This window comes from Palaemon carinicauda, chromosome 9, assembly GCF_036898095.1.
Source record: "Palaemon carinicauda isolate YSFRI2023 chromosome 9, ASM3689809v2, whole genome shotgun sequence".
In the NCBI taxonomy this organism is placed as follows: Eukaryota; Metazoa; Arthropoda; class Malacostraca; order Decapoda; family Palaemonidae; genus Palaemon; species Palaemon carinicauda.
The window spans coordinates 98467555-98472332 of record NC_090733.1 but is presented as its reverse complement, the minus strand read 5'-3'; the positions used below and the strand labels follow the sequence as shown (position 1 = coordinate 98472332).

Genomic DNA, 4778 nt, shown 5'->3' with positions numbered 1-4778 from the left:
ATATATATATATATATATAAACTGGTAGGATTGATTCAACTTAGAGGGGCATTGCTTCAAGTCCATGCATTTCCCATAAAGGAATTTCTAGTAGATATATCTTTCCAATGTTGAAATATATAACAAATCCCATTTGCAGTTGATATTTACAACTATCAAATTCTCGGCTTAAATATATACATATATATATATATATATATATATATATATATATATATATATATATATATATATATATATATATATATATATATATATATATATATATATATATATATATATATATATATATATATATATATATATATATATATATATATATATATATATATATATATATATATATATATATATATATATATATAAATATATATATATATATATATATATATATACTATATATATACAAACTGTATATATATATATATATATATATATATATATATATATGTATATATATATATATATATATATATATATATATATATATATATATATATATATATATATATATATATATATATATATATATATATATATATATATATATATATCATACATACAACCACAACGACCTAATGCAGCCGTTGCTTGTCCACAGTAGGACAAACGTATCAAGCATGTCCTTCTTCATGACTGTGATTTGGCCTAATATGGTGGCTCTGATTATTTTCTAATGCAAATTTCTATGAAGAATGGGTTCCCTCTGAACCTCTATTATAATCAAGTTAAGTATTTTTCAGATAAAGTCTACAGTCAAAATTTAGTAATTGAAACAGTCAGTAAGAAAAAATTGTTTCGTTCCCGTACCATGGTTATGTCTCGGAGAGATTATGAGTGTTGTGGGGAAGTGTTATCCCCATATAGAATTAAAACTTATTTCTACATACAAGCTCTCAGTTGGCACAATTTTTAAATATAAGATAAGTCTCCCCACTCCCTTGTGTTCTGTTGTCATACCCACTAACAAATGCGCATGTAATGAATATTACACTTGAAGCACGTCTAGACACCCTCATCGTAGGATTTCAGAGTACATGGGGAGATTGGTATGAACCAATAGACCTTTAAGTATGAAAACAATTTCAGCCCTTTATGATCATTCATTTAAATCTGGACATGCCATTTCCAAAGAAAATTTCAAAATCACTGACAGACATAGCAGTGTCAGCCAATAGAGAATCTTGGAGTCTTTATACATTTTTAAGATACTCATTGATCCGTTTTCTGCTCTGTGGGTTGCTGCTCTGGGTTGGTGGTTATTGTTTCCTGCGGGTGACTAGATATACAAAGGTATGTTGACACCTACGCACTTTTTTGTTGGGACATGTTGCAATGTGGGGTCATGCCACCTCGTGGTGGAAACAACCCATTAAATGTGCCAATGTTGCGACGTGAGTGCGTGGTCTTATGGCATGGCACGAGGTTGTGTTGCGATGTCTTGAAGAGTGGCGCAACATAAATGCAGTATTTCATTGTAAGGTGTCATGAGAGGAGGAGAGGTGTTAATACACCCTTGCGATATAATTACAGTGTTGCAAGGTACCTGCGAAGAGTTGTAGCTGTATATAGTGCTCAAAGCCTATGGAAGTTACATGCTAATTTACGGACCACCATAGAGGGTGGATCAGAAATACTACGCAAGACGAGAGGCAGACAGCATGATTACCAGTATTCTTTTGGTAACTGCTGCCTATATCATCAAGAAGTATTGGACAAGAAGACCCGATGATCGACCAGAGAAACCACCTGTGGCTCTGATGAAACAAGAAAAAGCAAGAAGAGCTAGAAGAATGATGTGGTGCCTGGAATGGAGGACGAGGAGATCCATATATGGAGATAATGACCAGCTGCTACAAGAAATACACCAAGAAGAGCCTAAGTGGTACAAGAATTTCATCCGGATCAAACCAGGATTGTTTGCATAGATGGTTGACTGTATTTCTCCAATGCTCACCAAGAAACTGATGAGAATGAGGGATCTTCTAACAGTGGGACTGAAATTGGCTGTCACCCTTTGCTTCCTGGCAAGTGGGGACTCCTATACAAGTCTGCAATATAGTTTCCAAGTCTCCAAGAGCGTGATTTGCAGATTTATGCCTAAAATTTACAAAGCCATCATCGACACCTACAAAAATGAAGTCCTGAAGTGCCCCAAAACTCCTGAGGAGTGGAAGTTGGTCACTGAAGTATTTATGAAGAAGTGGAACTATTATAATCATGAAGGGGCACTTAATGGAAAGCATGTCCCTATAAAGAAGCTCAAGAAAGGAGGATAAAAAAACTATAACTACAAGAAGTTCCACAGCATCGTACTCATGGCCATCGCAGATGCAAAGAAGTACAAGTTCCTGTACGTCAACGTAAATGCCGAAGGAGGTGCTAGTGATGGAGGCACCTTAATCAAGTGTAACCTTCATCATACCATCAAGCAGATACGAGTGAGACTTCCTGATGACAGCACTTTGCTGAATGATGACACTCCAATCCCATTCCACATAATAGCAGATGATGCCTTCGCCCTCAAGAGAATGCTGATGAAACCATACTCCCACATATCCCAGGATCACCATGAGAAGATCTACAGCTATAGGTTGTCTCGCACTCATTGTGTGTTGGAGAATGCATTCAGTATCCAACAAATGCGATTGCGATTCTTTGGAAATTAAAGTACTGAAGCTGCTCACCATGCGTGGATGTCTTGCTCAATCTCATATTCGACCACTGTCCCTTTGCTCCCACCGACGTCGACCATGAAGATGCTCAGCACAACATGCTACCTGGAGCTCAGAGGGAGGAACCGAATCTCATAGAACAACTCATGTGTCGAATGGGATCAAACTACGCAAGACAATGAAAGGCTGTCTGAGATTACCTGTCCTACTACTACGCTTTCGAAGCAGGAGCAGTACCTTGACAAGAGAGACTTGTCTATCCCAGAGGACGAACTACATAAGTATAAAGACCTTAAATGTATATAAAATGAAAATGTATGTCTCAACACAAAACCTGTTCTCTTCATGAATAAAAATGTCTAAAGTCAAAATTTTTTTGTATTGTCATTGCAAACTAAGATTTCTCCTTATATGTTTGTAAAGCTTATATAATTTGACTTCGTGCTTTTCATTGTACATATCAACTTTGTGCTTCTCATTGTATATCTTAAGTTTTTGCTTTTCAATGTATATTTTAATTTGCTTCTTTAAATTATATTTCAATTTACTTCTTTTAATTGAATTAGCAAGATATGCTTTGTTGATAATGTTTATGTGTTTTCAAGTCTTTCTTTCTCATTACTTATATTTTCAATTATGTAATTTTCAAGATATAGCTTCTTCATCATGTATATATATATATATATATATATTATATATATATATATATATATATATATATATATATATATATATATATATATATATATATATATATATATATATATATATATATATATATATATATATATATATATATATATATATATATATATATATATATATATATATATATATATATATATATATATATATATATATATATATATATATATATATATATATATATATATATATATATATATATATATATATATATATATATATATATATATATATATATATATATATATATATATATGCATAAAAACATAAGGGAATATAAAAGATTATGTTTGACAAAAATGTTGTTATTTAAGACAAAATACAAAATCCATTATATTTACAATATACATTTTAGACATATGTTCAACCGTGGTTGCTGTCTTCCATTGACACACTCTATGGGGTGTCCAGGTAGAGCTTTGTGGCCATCAGATCTATGGCAGCAGACACAATGTTCGGGGTTGAGATACTGGGGGATGACATGGAGGGCAAAATATCTAAGGCAGCAGAGAAGTGGGAAACGGAAGTACTTGGCGGGTTAGTGGAGACAGGCACTGAAAATGGGAAGTTATATGATGCATTGCAGTCCGTGAATGTCCAAACTTGTTGCTGCAGGTTTTGGTGCGATGTGACTGGCTACTGCTACTGCAGGATGTAGAATATTGGTTGCTGTTACTGGTATGGTTGTTGGACGAACTGTTGTTACATGGACTGTAGGGGCTAGTAAGGTTGTTGCTGGTATGTTGCCTTCATTGGTGGAAGGGCCATCCCTTGGGAGGTTGTTACCACTGTAGAGGTTGTGATGTCACTGGACGAGGTTGTGGGTTACCTGTCAGAGAATTGAGGATTAGCCTAGGGCTAGTGATAGAAGATGTCCTTTCAGGTGACCCTTACGGGCTGAGACCATCTCCAGGATTTACCAGAACAACAACTTGAAGTTCACAGGGGACACTCTTCTCAGTAGCGAACACTGGTACGTTGAGAAGTACTGGATCTCGGCCTCAGGTCCTTCAATCTCTTTCTTCTGCGTCAGGATATTGGCCTTCTGCAGGAGCTCCCTGATGGGGTGTCCGGAACCTTCTGCTCATCTGTTGTGGGGGGGGGGTGAAAGCTACTGCATCTGCTGGCTTACTCCTCTTCTTCAGGTTCCTCCTCCTAACGATTGATGCGGCAGACGAACCAGACATCTCACTGGAGTCATCATCATCATTTCTGTCTGAACTGGTCCAATGCAAGATTCGCTATTGTGTTTTCGTGGGCTATGTGACCCCCGAGGAGCTCCCAGGCAGTCTTGACTTCTTCCTCTCATGCTGTCCTTTTCCTTGCTGGGGCAACACTCTTGCTCTCCTTCTCTATTTTCTCGAAATATAGCCTTTTCTTCTCAAACAACATCCTTAC

General features: G+C 35.5%; 2 protein-coding genes across 2 annotated transcripts; both read left to right on the top strand.

Moving 5' to 3' along the window:
- Positions 1-1928: 1928 nt before the first annotated feature.
- On the top strand, positions 1929-2279 carry LOC137646558 (uncharacterized). Its single transcript, XM_068379666.1, has one exon. The coding sequence runs from the start codon at positions 1929-1931 to the stop codon at positions 2277-2279; it is 351 nt and encodes a 116-aa protein (XP_068235767.1).
- A 39-nt stretch (positions 2280-2318) lies between these two features.
- LOC137646557 (uncharacterized) lies at positions 2319-2669 on the top strand. Its single transcript, XM_068379665.1, has one exon. The coding sequence runs from the start codon at positions 2319-2321 to the stop codon at positions 2667-2669; it is 351 nt and encodes a 116-aa protein (XP_068235766.1).
- The last annotated feature ends 2109 nt before the right edge of the window (positions 2670-4778 follow it).